Raw genomic sequence first — 14,077 nt, 5'->3', positions numbered from 1 at the left:
AATTCGGCTGGATGTCGAAGCCGTTGAGAACGTGTTCCATCAATGATTGCGACGTGATGTCAAACCAGTTAGTTCGAGTGGCGCTCGGCAGGGGCAGTGTGGGAATTTCATAAGAAACAGAAAAACTTGTAGAAAAAAAAAAATCTCGAACGAGGAAGGATGCCAGCTCACATCGCACTGCACCTCCGAATCTCTCCCTATCCTCCCAATTAATTTCTATTCCATAATTAAAATCTCCTTATCATTACAGAACTGTTCGCATAAATAAATAACTACGGCGCCGAGACACGACCCAAATTCCAATCGAAACACAAGAAGAAGAAGAAGAAATTCAATGGCCGCCGATCGGGTTAAGACGACTCTTCTCCTCTTCTCGCTTCTAGCGGCGTCGACGGCGGCGTTGAACGTGACGACCTTGTCCTTCGACGACGGCTTCTCCCACCTCTTCGGCAACGACAACCTCGTTCGCTCCGGCGACGGCCGCGGCGCCCGTCTCATCCTCAATCGTTACTCCGGTACTAATCCTCAATCCCTCCCCTGTTCCTTTTGATAAATCAAAGCTGCTTTGATTTGCGGTGTTTGTGATGGTTTAGGATCGGGATTTATATCGCGTGATCTTTACCATCACGGATTCTTCAGCGCGTCCATCAAATTGCCCGCCGATTACACCGCCGGCGTTGTCGTTGCCTTCTATGTAAGTTTTTTCCTCTGTTTTCTTGTATCTTATTCTCGAGAAAATTGTTGTCAAATTAATTCGAATTAATGGTTTCTATTCAATTAAGAATAATCGACATGGATGTTAAATTAAGCTTGCTATTCAATTCTGAATTGTAATCGAACTAGTATTGAAGCGGCTGAGTACGTGGTGTTGCAGAGACCCTCGGAAAGAAGGAATTTAGGTCGAGATAAAATTGAATGGATTTCTTGATAATGCAAGAAGCATTCAAAGTCGCTAGTCAAAATATATACCAGTTTTGATCTTTCTCTATGGTAACATGATTTGGTATCTAGTGAAAACAAAATCACCAACATATGGCGATCGAAATAAGAAATCTCGGAATATGACTCTGTTAATGGATGATAAGTACTGATCATCGATTCAGCCGGCAAGCTTGGATTTATAGTGTTGCTGAATGTTTTGGGTGGTGTGGTTGATTCAGGCTTCCAATGGCGACGTGTTCGAGAAGACACACGACGAGTTGGACTTGGAGTTCCTCGGGAATATCCGCGGTCGCGGATGGAGAATACAGACCAACGTTTATGGCAACGGCAGCACCAGCCGCGGCCGCGAGGAGCGCTACGTCCTCCCGTTCGACCCCATCGCCGAGGCACACCAGTATTCTATCCTCTGGACCGCCGACCGAATCGTGTAAGCTAATATGTACTCGAGCTGTTTTTGATGCATGGTTTGCTTCAATCAATAGTATATTGGATGAATTTGCCTGAGGTGCAGATTCTACATCGACGACGTGCCCATTCGCGAGGTGGTACGGAGCGACGCCATGGGCGGCGACTACCCGTCGAAGCCGATGTCTGTCTACGCCACCATATGGGACGGCTCCACTTGGGCGACAGCCAACGGCAAGTACAAGGTAGACTATAAGTACGCGCCCTTCGCCGCCGACCTCTCCGACTTGGTCCTCCAGGGCTGCCGCGTTGACCCCATTCAACAGGCCGACTCCGGCCGCAGCTGCGCCGACGCGCAGGAAGAGCTTCGAGCCGCCGATATAGCCGTCATGACGCGAAGTAAGCACGACGCCATGCGGCGGTTCCGCAGGCGCTACATGACATATTCTTTCTGCTACGACACCAAGCGCTACCCGGTGCCCTTCCCAGATTGCGACATCATCCCCTCGGAGCAGAGTCGGTTCCTTGACTCCGGCCACTCGAAATTTCGCCAGGACCTTCGGAGGTCGCGCCGCCAGAGCCGTAAGCCGAGGCCCGCCGAGGAGATTAGCTATTAATGGTTAAATATAATTTTGTGGACTAATTGTCAAATAATAATCAGAATCAATCATGCCTTTCCTTTTTTGTACATGACTATTTGATGATCTTGCTGCTGGAAATCGACAATTCTTATCTGATATAGCTATTTGGGCAGGTATTTTACAATTAAGAAGCAATTGCTTCTTGTATAGATTCTATAGTAATATATTATAATTATACAATACTGACTTTTCACGAGTTTATCCGTTTGATCCACAAGCGACAAAAATCCCTCTTTTGTCTGCCTCTATCTCGATGAGAGCAAGCTGAAGCTCTGAATTTTTGTTGACATCATCCCCTCGGAGCAGAGACAGTTCCTCGACTCCGGCCACTCAAAATTTCGCCAGGACATTCGGAGGTCGCGCCGCCAGAGCCGTAGGCAGAGGCCTGACGATGAGATTAGCTATTAATGGTTAAATTTTGTGAACTAATTGTCAAATAATCATCAGAATCAATCATTCCTTTCCATTGCTATACATGACTATTTGATGATCTTGCTGGAAATAGACAATTCTTATTTGATATAGCTATTTGGGCAGGTATTTTACAATTAAGAAGCAATTGCTTCTTGTATAGATTATATATTAATATACTATAATTATACAATACCGACTTTTCGAGTTATTACATTTATCCGTTTGATCCACAAGCGACAAAAAGCAAGCCAGCCAAAGCTCTTAATTTTTGTTGACATCATCCCCTCGGAGCCGGGACAGTTCCTCGACTCCGGCCACTCAAAATTTCGCCAGGACCTTCGGAGGTCGCGCCGCCAGAGCCGCAGGCAGAGGCATGCCGATGAGATTAGCTATTAATGGTTAAATTTTGTGAACTAATTGTCAAATAATAATCATCCAATATTATTTTACGTTGTTACACTGTTATGAGCCTTATGGCGCGTCCTTTCCTTGTGCATGCAGTGTTGGGTAACTCGGGATACATAGGCTTGACCATGGGTTGGATTCGAATCAGATGTATTCAATAGATTGGTTACTTGTTGACCTGATTCAATAGGTCGGAATCGTAATTGGCTCATTTAGAGTTGATTGACCCATTTAAAAATGGGTTGATTATGGATCCAGCCCCAAATGAATCAGTGAATTGGTGATTCAAACGGTCACTTCGTTAGTATTTGTTTTTAAAATAATTTTTAAATTGATTTAGATTTTTTTTTAGATGCGTCTTTTATTTAATAATATGAAAAGTGTAATTTAATATACATCAACTCATTTCCTTTAGATTTTTCAATATGATTTAAAATTTTCAATATGAAATATTTCAAAAGTTAATTTTCAATCAATTTTTCTTGAATTTTCTAGCTACTATTTCGCCTTTAACTGTTAAATTTACTAATCCCATTTAACTCTCTTAATGGATTCTTTGTTTTTAATTTATAAATACTATTTCATTATAATATATTCAATAATAATTTATGATATAATTTATTCAATAATAAAATCATATATATAGAAAAAACTATTATTGACCATATAAAATTGATAAAAGATAATTTGTGTGATATATATACATACAGGAATCTTACTGTGGGTCTCTCTCACAGCGTGCAGAATGCTATTTTTTTTCCTTTTATTTATTTATTTTTTTAAGATTCTAATTATGCCAATAAATTTTTATCTTTAAGCGCTGAGTTATAATATTAAATATAAAAAATAATTCATATCAAAATCTTTTTAGACACGTAGGTAATATGTTGCAAAGGTTGGAACCGCCAACCCAGCGGCCCCCTCACCCCGGCCCCACAAGTATGAGAGGGAGTAAATCACGGTGAATACGGGCCCGGCTATGATATGGTGGTCTCAGGTGTTTAGCACGGACAGATATTGATATTATCGCATTTGCTGCCGCAGACTCTCGACCTCTCGACCCATGTTGCAAGAATCCATATCATAACCGGCTGATCCCGCCCGTGGGGGCGACACGTAGGTAATATCAAAACTCTATATAAGGGAGAAAGAGAGAGAAATGGTATCTCATGTCACACATCCCATACACATTTAAAAAAAATCCGTTTGAAAATATATATATAAATATATATAGACAACTTAAATAACTTCATATTTTTAAAAAATAATCATATTTTTAAATATTTTTTAAAAATAAAATATAAATAATAATTTTGAGTAATTGTGAATTGTGAATCGGGCAGTAAATTGATGATTCTAAACAATGAATTATAATTACCACTAAAAATTAAAGTTAGAGATCAAAATTTTTTAAACGATAGAATTGACCATTTTAAACCGTCGTCATCGGGTCTTGGGTCCATTGATTCTTCAATTTTGATTATTGTCACTTACACATAGCCACTCAACTTTTCCTTACCCTTTGTTTGGATGGAATGATGAAAAGTTCATTAATAGAAAGGGAACGAAATGGAGAGAAGAGTAACTTCCTTACCTCCTAAATTGAGATGTAAGGAAATAGGTCATTCCAAGGATAAAGGAGGATAAAATTCCTCTTCCCTCCCCTCATCCCCTTCTCTCACTTTTTCCTAAATAATTTTAAAAGTTATCATCGCTTTATTTATCCTTCCCTCACCTCCTCCCAAACATACAAAGACCGCACTTATAATATTTAACAAAGACCTTTACATAATGAACTTTCTGAAATATATTGCTGCCTAATCCATCTTCGACTCATTTTCAAGTCCATCCACCCTAGATCTCCACTTGCCCATTTCTTCTATTTCTTTAATGTTGCACTGGTGATCATCGGAGTTTTTCAAACTCGTAAAGCCTAAATTCTTTATTCTTTATAGTATACGTGTTTCTCAAGCAAGTAATTTATCAAACTGTTAGTGCCATTATGTTACAAGTAGTCAAACTTAGTTAAGTAGGGACATTGCTAATGCAATCGTACCAAAGTAGTCGAGGTCATTTATGCATTTTTATATTTGATCAAAGAGTTTAAGTTACATTTATAGTAGATTAACATTTATTGAATACTTAATAATCAAAGAAGTTTGACAGGTGTTGGTAAAGGAAAAACTAAATAAGTGTTGGTAGGAAAGAAATCTAAGAGAAATTTACAATTAGAGAAATCCAAGATAGGTCAAAGGGTGCTTAAATACTCGACGGATACCAAACCAAATAAGAAAGTTTAACAGAGGAGACCTCTTGGTAAAAATAAAAATATAAAGCATTCAAGTATACCACAATGCTAATTCGATCGTATAACATGGTTCAAAAGTCTTATTTTACTCAACAATATATGACTCTGAATACTTTTAAAACTCCATTATCTGTCAGATAGCCTCCAGGGTGCAGAAATCTCTTATAAAATATACTGCAATTGAGAGCTTAAGAGGAAGGATAAAAAGTGTAGAGGAAAGACTCAATAAATGCATAATTTCTCTACTTTGTGAGCCTTCAAATGCCCACCTTGCTCCCTAATAACCGTGTATCGTACCACGATTTCAACCTCAATTAATTATCGAACCCTCTCTACGCTAACGTAGCATAGGGATGACTCAGGTCGTCTCCCAATGAATGTAGTAGACAAATGATATCTTAGGATCAATTTATTATTGATTTTGGAGTTTGGTTGTTATAATAGAAATTGAGATTTTGTTGTGATGCAATTATCAGAGATAAAAGGGACACTGGAGCTAACCAACATGTAACAAATAGAAAATCAAGGAACTAAAGAACATACAATTTAAGGGAAATCAAAACAAATCATACTGTGAATGCAAATCAACTCGTGAAATTGAAAAACAAGTAATCTAACCTACCTAATCTACTGAACTGACTGAAACAAGCAAGAACAGTAGGACTGTGAACAATAATGTGCCAATTAACCAAATCTAGAGTTCGTATGAATCCAAATTCAATTGCATAAGGAAAATGAACCAACATGTTGCTGTGATTAAATTCAATAGAACAGAAACTACAGATGAAGAAGTGCTTGATCAGATGATGCTCACAACTGAGCTAGGGAATCCCCAAGCTCGTGGTGTATAACTGTAAAGAAGAGAAAGATCGGCAGATGAGTGATTGGTGGAGGAGAAGCCACCAGTTGGAGACAAGCATGAGCGGGCGTCAGTGATGGCTTGCTGATGGAATCCAAAGAAGGAGGGCAATCCCCTTAACCTCGGTGAATGAAGGTTAGTCGGAAGGGAAACCCCTTCTTCTCCGGTGGTGGCTTGCTATGGAAGATAAAGTTAGGGTGAAGAAGATGACGCCCGGATCGCTGATGGCATGCTGGCATGCGGATGAAGGTGGAGGATGAATCAAGAATAGAGAAGGGAATCACCTTAACCCGATTCTGGTGATGCATGGATGTGCAAGACGGTGGCGGAGCTCCGGTGGCCGACCTCTGTTCTCTCCCGCACTCTCCAGTTCCCCCAAATCGCATTCCCTCTCCAGAGTTGTAGATTCCTCTATTGACGTAGCTTCTTTTGGTATATAAACTTATTCCAAGTGATAAATTGACTTCTTCAAATGCAAGAATAATATCAAGAACAACTTGACTTCATCAATCATGCAAGAGAGTTGTCAAAATCAATTTGACATCATGTCATAAACAAAGTAAAGTTCAATTATCTTATTAAGTTCAATGAAACTCTTTATGACAAGAGTTATTAGTATAAAAAAGAACAAAGTCTAATTGTCTTGTGTTTAATGATATAATGTATCAATCTAAGTATATAAATAGGACCTTGTATGATGAAGAATGACAAATAGTAATATTTTATCTTCATAGAGTTTTTCTTCCATTTTTATACTTTGTTACAAAATCTCTCCTACATTCTTATTTTCTCATCCTAGTTCCACCAAAATTCCAACAAATCTGGTATCAGAGTCATATACAACAATGGCTTTAGCGAGCTCCCTTCAAGTGCCAAAGTTAACCAAAGACAACTATAGAATGTGGAGTATACAAATGGAGGTTCTATTAGGTTCCCTTGATGTATGGGACCTTGTGGAGACCGGTTATACTATAGCCGAAACAAGCGATGAGAATGAGCAAGCTCTTAAGGCAATGAAGAAAAGAAAGAAGAAGGTTTTATTCACTATCTATCAAGGTATAGATGAAGCCGCTTTTGAGTTGATTGCTGTAGCAACAACGTCACAAGAGGCTTGGGAGATATTGAAGACAGCATATGATGGAGTAGATAAAGTAAAGAAGATTCGCCTACAAGCCCGACGAGCTCAATTTGAAGCATTACAACAAGAGGCTCCAGAAATAATTTCTGATTATTTCTCCCGAGTTATCTCTATTGTTCATCAAATGAGAAGAAATGGCGAGGAACTAAAAGATGTTCGAGTTGTTGAAAAGATCTTAAGGTCTTTAGACTCAAAGTTTGATTTCATAGTTGTGGCGATCGAGGAATCAAAAGATTTGGAGGTGATGGCTGTGGAAGTGCTTATGGGATCCCTTCAAACATATGAACAAAGAATATTGAAGAAAAGTGAAGAAAGAACTTTGGAGCAAGCACTCCAAGCCAAACTATCATTCAAGCAGAATGAATCATCCAGAGGAGGTCCTCAATGAGGAAGGGCCTCTACATGGAGAGGAAGAGGTGGTCGTACTTCTAACTCCAATTGGCACACTCAAAATCAGAATGACGGAAATGAAGGACATGGACATGGAAGAGGCCGTGGTGGAAGTCGAGGTCATGGTCGTGGACGAGGTAGAAACACTGGATGGAGGTATGATAAAACTAAATCTCAATGTCGTATTTGCAAGAAGTATGGTCATCACTATAATGAATGTTGGTATAACACTAACAACAGAGAAGAACAAGTGAACCTTGTCAATAAGTAGGTGGACAATGAAGGATCAGTATTGTTGATAGCATGCGATGGGCCAGAATCTATCCAACCTATTACATGGTTCCTAGACACAGGAGCATCAAACCACATGTGTGGGAGAAAAGAGTTGTTCACAAAGTTTGATGAGAGTAGGCAATATCACCTTCGGAGATCTATCACAAAGGTCAATTAAAGGAAAAGGTGACATTTTGTTTGAATTGCAAAATGGAAAGAAGGTATGCATCTCAGATTTTTATTATGTTCTTAATATAAAAAATAATCTTTTGAGCATTGGTCAATTATTGGAGAAAGGATATGATATACAAATGAAGGACTTGCCTCTTAATATTCATGATAAAAGTAATAATCTTATTACTCATGTCACAATGACCAAGAATAGATTGTTCCCACTGAAGTTAAGCATCAATGAAGAGAAATGCTTCAAGGCAAGCACTACGGATAGTTTCACTCTTTGGCATCTTCGATATGGGCATATAAACTTTGAAGTATTAAAGCTACTTTCAAAAAATAACATGGTATTTGGATTGCCAAAGATTGAAAGTTCCAATCATCTATGTGAAATATGTGTTGTAGGAAAGCAACAAAGGAAGTCATTCAAAAAGTACAATCAGAGGCGAGCATCTTCACAACTTGAGCTTGTGCACTTCGATGTTTGTGGAAATAGGTTGGACCTATCAAACCTATCTCTTTTAGAGGAAATAGATATTTCTTGACTTTCACTGATGATTATAGTGGAAAAACGTGGGTATATATATTGAAAGAGAAGAAAGAAGTTTTCACCAAATTTAAGCAATTTAAAATTTTAGTTGAAAAACAAAGTGGATATCAGATAAAATGTCTGCAAACTGATCAAGGAGGTGAGTACACCTCGTTAGAATTTGAAAATTTTTGCAAAGAAAATGGTATTCTTCATCAACTCACAAAGCCTCAAACACCACAACAAAATGGTATTTCAGAAAGAAAAAATTGAACTATTCTAAATATGGTTCGATGTATGTTGAAAGAGAAAAATATCCCAAAAGATTTTGGGGAGATGTTGTTGCTTGTGCTGTATATTTATTGAACAAGTTTCCCACTAAAAGAATTGGAGACATCACCCCGGAGGAAGCATGGAGTTTACATAAACCAAAGGTGGATCATCTTCGTATTTTTGGGAGCATAGCATATGTAAAAATACAAGAAGAGAAGCGGACAAAACTTGAAGATAAAAGTCAAAAGTGTATTATCTTGGGCTATTACGAGAATGCTAGTGGGTACAAGTTGTACAAGCCCATAACTCAAAAGCTTGTGGTATCAAGAGATGTGGAATTTGATGAAGGACAAACATGGAATTGGAACAACAACAATGATGATGACATGAAGCAAATCTCATTTGAAGAAGATTATAAAGAGAAGGAAGACAAGCAAGGAGAAGAAGTATCATCACCCCAACAAGTTGATACTCAATCAGAAAGTGACGATTCAAACAGTCCAATTGTGAAAAAGGTGAAGAGCATCCAAGATATATATGACTCTAGCCGAGCAATTGATGCTGATTTTGCTCTTAATAATTTGTTCTTATTTGCATGATATGATCCTATAACCTATGAAGAAGCATCCAAGGATATAAAGTGGAGAAAAGCAATGGAAGAAGAAATTCATACTATAAAGAAAAATAACACATGGGAGCTCACTTCACTTCCGCAACAACACAAAGCTATTGGAGTCAAATAGGTGTTCAAACAAAGACAAATGCAAAAGGAGAAATTGAAAGGCATAAAGCAAGGTTGGTTTCTAAAGGATATAAGCAAAAATATGGGATTGACTATGAAGAAGTCTTTGCACCAGTAGTCCGGCTTGAAACAGTAAGACTACTCATCTCTCTTACAGCTCAAAGAAGATAGAAGATATATCAGATGGATGTAAAATCTGCCTTCTTAAAATGGAAATCTTGAAGAAGAGATTTATATTGAGCAACCACCCGATTTTATCATCAAAGGACAAAAAGAAAAAGTATACAAGTTAAAGAAAGCTCTTTATGGACTCAAGCAAGCCCCTAGAGCCTGGAACTCAAGAATTGATGAGCACTTTATAAAGGAAGGCTTCACAAAGTGTCCTTATGAGCATTCTTTATACTTGAAGAAGAATTCATATGGAGATATTCTACTGGTATGTCTTTATATGGATGATTTAATTTTTACAGGTAATAATATCTCCATGATTAGAGAATTCAAACAATCAATGGAGAAGGAGTTTGAGATGACAGATCTAGGATTGATGAGATACTTCCTTAGCATTGAAGTACAATAAAGAGAAGAGGGGATCTTTGTATCACAAGAAAAATATGCCAAAGAGATTCTGAAGAAATTCTCAATGGAAGATTGCTATACTATGGATACGCCAGTTGAATATGGTATTAGAATGACTAAAGATAGAGAAGTTAAACTTGTAAATCCAACTTATTACAAGAGTCTTGTGGGTTGCCTCGAGTATCTGACATGCACAAGACTTGATATATTATTTGGAGTTGGTTTAGTAAGTAGGTACATGGAAACTTCAAAAACTTCTCACTTATATGCAGCTAAGAGAATTCATAAATATATCAAAGGGATAATTGATTATGGACTACTTTATTCATCAACAAAAGATGTGGAGTTTTTTTGTTTCAGTGATAGTGATTGGGTTGGAAGTTATGATGATCGCAAGAGCACTACTAGATATGTGTTTTATCTTGGTAATACTGCAATCACTTGGTCTTCAAAGAAACAATCAATTGTTGCTCTATCAACTTGTGAAGCTGAATATATTGCTGGAACCTCTTGTGTTTGTCATGCTATTTGGTTAAACAGATTACTCCAGAACCTTAGATTGCAACAAGAAGCTACAACCAAGATCTATGTGGATAATAAATCTACAATTGCTTTAGCCAAAATCCCAGTTCGTCATGAAAGATCCAAGCATATCGATACTCGCTTTCATTTCATAAGAGAGTATGTTAAGTCAAAAGAAATGGAATTGCTCTATATGAAGTCAAGTGATCAAGTAGCTGATATATTAACAAAGCCTCTAAAAGTAGAAGCCTTCCAATACCTAAGGAATTCGCTGGGAGTTCAAGGAAGAACAAGTTTAAGGGGGACAAATGTTGGTATATAAACTTATTCCAAGAGATAAATTGGCTTCTTCAAGTGCAAGAATAATGCCAAGAACAACTTGACTTCATCAATCATGCAAGAGAGTTGTCAAAATCAATTTGACATCATGTGACTCTTCATAAACAAAGTAAAGTTCAATTATCTTATTAAGTTCAATGAAACTCTTTATGACAAGAGTCATTAGTATAGAAAAGAACAAAGTTTAATTATCTTGTGTTTAATGATATAATGTATCAATCTAAGTGTATAAATAGGACCTTGTATGATGAATAATGGCAAGTAGTAACATTTTCTCTTCATAGAGTTTTTCTCCCGTTCTCATTCTTTGTTACAAAATCTCTCCTACATTCTTATTTTCCCATCCTAGTTCCACCAAAATTCCAATAGCTTCCTCAATTGAATCCCTATATCTGGATCAACGACTCTTATCAATCCAGATTTGATCCAAGGAATGAGACCACTTTAGATATTATCTAAAGGATGAGATCTTCATACGTGATCATGATCTACTCACCCTTAGATCGAATGCCTCGAGGCTTGATGATGGTTAAGATTACACCGTATCTTAGAGCATCCACATTAATTTCTCTATTACTATATCTAAATTTTAGAGTAAATGACTCACTTTATTAAATTTAAATTTAGACAATCACTTTTTACTACACACTACATCAACTATCCTAAAATTTTCATCATCCTTAATTTTTTTATTATTTTCTTCTCTTTCTTCTATTTTTTTATTATTATATTTATAGAATGAGTGGAAGGAGAGAGATTGAAAAGATTGAATGGAAGGAGAGAGATTAAAAAAAATATTATTTTATTATTATGGTAGAGGTTTCATTCTCTAAATTTAGAGAATCACTATTCATCAAATCTAAATTTAGGGAAGGGATAGGATAGCTGATGCAATGATTTTTTAGCTATCCTATCCAAAATTTAGGGTAAAATCTTTAGATAGAGTAGCTGATGTGGATACTCTTAAATGGACGAATTCATATTGCTCCGAATTAGCTTCTTCAGTTAACCCTAGCTTTTAAACTCCGTCGGTTTGGTACAACTTGTATATGTGGCTCACCTTGATCTCCTAAAAAATCACATTCACATGTTTAGAATCTATACCACAATTATAAGCAAATTTGCATTAAGGCTCACGATGGATCCAACTCGTAAAACACTTAATAAACACAGTTTAAAACACATGAGAGGATTAAAAACTTGAATATAGGATCTAAAATAACGCGATAAAATGATGGTTATCAAATCCCGACACTAATTCTTGCATGCCCCAAGCAAGAAAACAATGAAACAAACTAAAAATCATCTCCTAGATAATTCTCTAGCAATACTTAGAAGATAGTAAAATGTAATTACTTAAGACCATCAAAAGATCAAAATATTAATGAATTCAATTCCTACATCAATCAATAAGTATAGTGATTTCAATCCACTTGAACAACTAAGAAAGATGCAACCTCACAATATAGATGTTTCCACTCTAGCTCTCACAATCATATACGGAAGTGGAATTCACTCAATGTCACTCACAACATTTCACTACCATAAGCTTTCTTATTTTCTATCTTTCTCCACTATAAAAACATAGTATGAATGAATCAAAAGGATTTATTAAAAATATAAATAGAGTTACAAGAACTAAGTGAAGTGAGCAACATGGGCAAAAGAAAAGACATCAATGAGGAAATAAAAGTATAACAATAATCAAGCCTTATCTCACTAGGTGGGGTCAACAATGAGGAAATAAGAGTATTGAAGGAATAATCCTAATGAGTTAGTTTGCAACTAACGTTGAATATGGTTTACCACTAATTCTACTTCTCTTCCTTACTGTTTTACTCTCCCATAGAAGATTCTTCGCTATTCCCTTGAAATCCTATCAAGTTATGAAAATTTCAGATATGCAATGAAGTATCAAATTCAGCTCAGCATTTTTTAGAATTTAACTTCAATTGGGATTACAAGAATAAGATTCATTTTTTGACAAACAGAATTTTTTCTTGAGCTTTTCACTATCAGAAAGTTGCACAAGAAACTTGGCACAACCTTTACGGATTCTGCATTTCAAAATTTGGATTCCAATGTCAGAATTTTTTTTCCAGAATTGAGGTAGGTGTCTGAATTCTGGATTTCCAGATTCCTGCTTCATCCTTTGCCGTTTGTTCTATATTCTTCTCCCATCTAAGGCAGTACATGCAAACTGGACTGCAATTCAGAAACCATTCCAAAGTGCCAGATTCTGAATTCAATTTTTTTTCCCTTTATTATCAACTTCAGTTTCAGAATCTGGAATTCAAGAGAATTTCAGCTTGAATCATCAAGGCTTCAGCTTGAAAGAAGCTATTATTTGACACTGTAATGATGAGAACTTTGATTCTAATTTCCTCCAACCAGAATTAGCTTTGAACATTTGGCTCAAAGTCCTGTCTTGACAATTCTGTTGACAGTTTTTTGCCATTTTTTTTCAGAGATCAGACAAGTTTCATCAGTTGTATGCCAATCAGGGATCAAAATTAGGAATAAATCTCAATAGAGTTTCAAGGCTTAATAGCAAAAGGTATGGGATAAATTCCAAATCAATTCCAAACTGAACTGTAAATTCTATCTGATCTGTTATCAGATTACTTCAAATTACAGCAGCCTCCCAATTCTGCTTGAATTTATTGAGAACTACATCATTGCTATTCAGATGTAGGGTTTTCTGATTCTAAAACCAGCTGCTGTGATTCTAGTGTTGATTTCCTTCAGCCCATCAAAGAATTCTCGAAATGGAGTTGATTTTCTGAATTCTAGTTTCCTTTTCAGACTTAGGTTTCAGAATTTGGAATTTGAGGTAGTTCCTACTGGAATCATGGAGAGTTAAGTTTAAGAGAGGATTTCATTTCACTAAAATGATTGGAACTTAAATTCACAGCGATGCTAATCAAAGATAACATAAGAATTTGGCCTGCACAAATAGGTTTTTGAATTCATTGGCTGCTGTATACATTCCCATATAATTTCTACAGATTATACTTCCTGAAAAAGGAAAGTTGCAATTGTCACATCTCTCTCAAAGGTCAACCCAACACTTCAGATACAGAAGTTCTGGACATCTCCCGATCTTGTAATTTAAGATTTTGTTGATTCTGAACTTAATATACTTAG

General features: G+C 36.7%; 2 protein-coding genes across 2 annotated transcripts; both read left to right on the top strand.

The window, feature by feature from the left end:
* Positions 1 to 250: 250 nt before the first annotated feature.
* LOC122038428 (probable xyloglucan endotransglucosylase/hydrolase protein 30) lies at positions 251 to 2,084 on the top strand. The gene is made up of 4 exons (XM_042598178.1): positions 251 to 515; positions 594 to 694; positions 1,161 to 1,369; positions 1,454 to 2,084. Exons 1-4 carry the CDS (start codon positions 335 to 337, stop codon positions 1,962 to 1,964), a joined length of 1,002 nt encoding a protein of 333 aa, XP_042454112.1. The 5' UTR covers positions 251 to 334; the 3' UTR covers positions 1,965 to 2,084.
* Positions 2,085 to 6,819: 4,735 nt separating this feature from the next.
* Positions 6,820 to 7,500, top strand: LOC122006990. The gene has a single exon (XM_042562716.1). It carries the CDS (start codon positions 6,820 to 6,822, stop codon positions 7,498 to 7,500), a length of 681 nt encoding a protein of 226 aa, XP_042418650.1.
* The last annotated feature ends 6,577 nt before the right edge of the window (positions 7,501 to 14,077 follow it).

Source organism: Zingiber officinale, chromosome 1A (genome assembly GCF_018446385.1).
Source record: "Zingiber officinale cultivar Zhangliang chromosome 1A, Zo_v1.1, whole genome shotgun sequence".
Classification (NCBI taxonomy): Eukaryota; Viridiplantae; Streptophyta; class Magnoliopsida; order Zingiberales; family Zingiberaceae; genus Zingiber; species Zingiber officinale.
This window is presented reverse-complemented; position numbering and strand designations above follow the sequence as displayed.

Coding starts and splice junctions, on each gene's coding strand:
- LOC122038428 (XM_042598178.1), top strand. CDS start 335: ATGGCCGCCGATCGGGTTAAGACGACTCTTCTCCTCTTCTCGCTTCTA. Junction 516..593: donor CATCCTCAATCGTTACTCCG/GTACTAATCCTC, acceptor GTGATGGTTTAG/GATCGGGATTTATATCGCGT. Junction 695..1,160: donor GCGTTGTCGTTGCCTTCTAT/GTAAGTTTTTTC, acceptor TGGTTGATTCAG/GCTTCCAATGGCGACGTGTT.
- LOC122006990 (XM_042562716.1), top strand. CDS start 6,820: ATGGCTTTAGCGAGCTCCCTTCAAGTGCCAAAGTTAACCAAAGACAAC.